Consider the following 2491-nt stretch of genomic DNA (forward strand, 5'->3'; position numbering starts at 1 on the left):
CTGCCTCCTCCACACCCCCGCCCCCTCATAGCACATCCCTGTCTGGGGCTTCTACTTCTCTCTGCACATGCCAACTGTTGCCATGGTAATAATGCCAGGTTAAACCATACAGCGCTGCTGGTGATGGACCTGTTTCACATATAAAAGTGGNGCTTCCATGTGATTCAACGACTGGCCCAGTGAGTGTCTCCCTTGTTTCATGTAAGAGGTTTTTTTGGGTTTTTTTGTTTGTTTTTTGTTCCCTTTCTCTTTGGAGAGAAGACAAACATAGTGTAGTCATTGGGACACAGAACAGCTCAAGTTCCAACTCTCTTTCACCAGCTGTGTATCCTTGGAGCAAACTACATACAGACTGTGTCTTTACTTATGCAACAGGAATACTGACCTGCCACAGCTCAGGGCTGTAATAAAGACAGAGATNTAGCTATANCATACAGATAGAAAGCCCATAGCAAGTGCCTGACAACTCCACAGGAACACAGTCCTGAGNGTACGGCATATACTCTTCCAAAGCCTGCTTTCATTATTTATTTACATCCTTATTTACTGTAGAACGGTCTAATGGATCCNAGCCTAGACCTATATTCACTACGGCTACAAGGATGACACTGGATTTCTGATCCTCCTGACGCATCTTACCATATGCTAGGATTATAGGTGTGCATGGACCACCACACCCACTTTATATGGTGCTGGGGNTCAAACCTAGGGCTTTGTGAACACTGNGTAAGCACTCTATCAACCAAATTATATCCTTAACCACACTGTGTGTGTGTTTTTACTGGAAAAGTCAGTATTTTGTGACTTATGACTGGTTCCTGAGGTTAACAGGCATCTCTTTGTTGGTACAAAAAGGAGTCCATGGGGGAGGAGGGTTCTGAGCTGTGGGTTGGGTGGGCAGTGGCAGCAGAGAGAAGCCCTGGCGCCAGGTGTCCTGGAACCACCAGGGGCAGCCTGGACTTTGGACAGTAGTATTAGGATCCCTGTTCACGGTGACGCCACTGAGAACAGCTAGGGATAAGTCCTCCCCAACAGAGCTTACTGCGGAGTTTTGCATGGTATAAAAAATAGCTGTAGCAAGAACGGGAAGGCAGAAGTTCACCCATGGAGAGCATGCTCTATTCTGTCTGGAGATCTCTCGTCTGGGAGCTCAGCAAGGGCTTCCCCAGGGGATTTCTGATGGATGATGTAAGCACCTATCTGAGGAAGCTTCAGTATGCTCTGCCAGTTGGACTACTGATCGCTCTCTCTGGATGGTCTAGGCGTCTACCTTGAAGCTGCTCTGCTGTCTACCTGTCTGCTGTTGGCTATTTAGCTGTTGGCTATTTTTTCATTTCTGCTTGCTACATACTTAACAAAAACAAAAACAAAAACAAAAAACACCTCACGTATTCAAAACCGATGGTGGGTTATTTTCCATACAGAACAAGATTTCTGCTTCCATAGGTAAAAGGCAAAAGACTAAAACCTCTAAAGACCTTCAAAATCAACTTTAATCNGGAGTGCTCGCCACTACAGGTCCCACCAGTTGGGGGGACAGCATCCACCCAGGCAGGCCTGAAAGATCCTGTGTCCGCACTGTGTGACTCTCCCCAGAGGGCCAACAGTGCAGTCACATGCCACTCTGGAATTAGAAACAGGGAAAACAAAGATTTCTGCTGACAAATCAAAACTTGCTGACTGCTTTAATTAACTTATTAATTAAGCAATGTTTGATACAGTGTCTTAGGTTGTCTATGCTGGCCTCAAATTCCTGGGCTCAACTATTCCTCCTGTCTTCAACCTCCCAAGCCTTCTTCCTTGTCCTATAGGAGCACAACACCATGCCTAGGTNAGATGGCTGTCTTACATTTAANGTAACAAATTGACCACATAGCTCAATGTAGTGCTTAAATGTTACTCCTCTAGAAGTCTCCAGGACAGCGACCTATCTAAATAATGTGGGCACTCTGCTGACAGAAGACAATTCNGGGCTCTTTTCTATGCNTTTAATTTCTGGGTCACAGGGCTGNNGAAATGACATCCCCGGATATGGGCCCAGGCCCCTCACCTTCTCATGATCTGGATCTCAAGGCACCAGCGGTCTCTGTTCTTTGGGCTGAGCTCCTGTCGGCATTGCTTGATGGCGATCTGTTCACCTGTCGCCTACAGAGAGGGCACGCTGGACATCAGAGCGATGGACAACCAGACCTATGACCACCACTGAACCCCACTGCCACACAGGCATCCTGCAGAACACCTGAACACCTGTCTGGCCTGTCTGTCTGTCTGTCTGCCCTCCTCACCACCCTCACATCACAGTTTGCCCATCTTCCCGCTGCATCTACCCATCGAGGGGACACAAATCCTTCACATCTTACTCTGTCGCTGCCTCCTCCACACCCCCGCCCCCTCATAGCACATCCCTGTCTGGGGCTTCTACTTCTCTCTGCACATGCCAACTGTTGCCATGGTAATAATGCCAGGTTAAACCATACAGCGCTGCTGGTGA

General features: G+C 47.8%; 1 protein-coding gene across 1 annotated transcript in view; it reads right to left on the minus strand.

Moving 5' to 3' along the window:
• Ikbkb (inhibitor of nuclear factor kappa B kinase subunit beta) overlaps nt 1–2491 on the minus strand; it is a 95357-nt gene that overhangs the window by 36742 nt on the left and 56124 nt on the right. Inside the window, exon 3 of the mRNA XM_029480688.1 lies at nt 2051–2145. Coding sequence (XP_029336548.1) covers nt 2051–2145 — 95 coding nt within the window. The remainder of the gene's footprint in view (nt 1–2050; nt 2146–2491) is intronic.

Source organism: Mus caroli, chromosome 8 (genome assembly GCF_900094665.2).
Source record: "Mus caroli chromosome 8, CAROLI_EIJ_v1.1, whole genome shotgun sequence".
Lineage (NCBI taxonomy): Eukaryota > Metazoa > Chordata > Mammalia > Rodentia > Muridae > Mus > Mus caroli.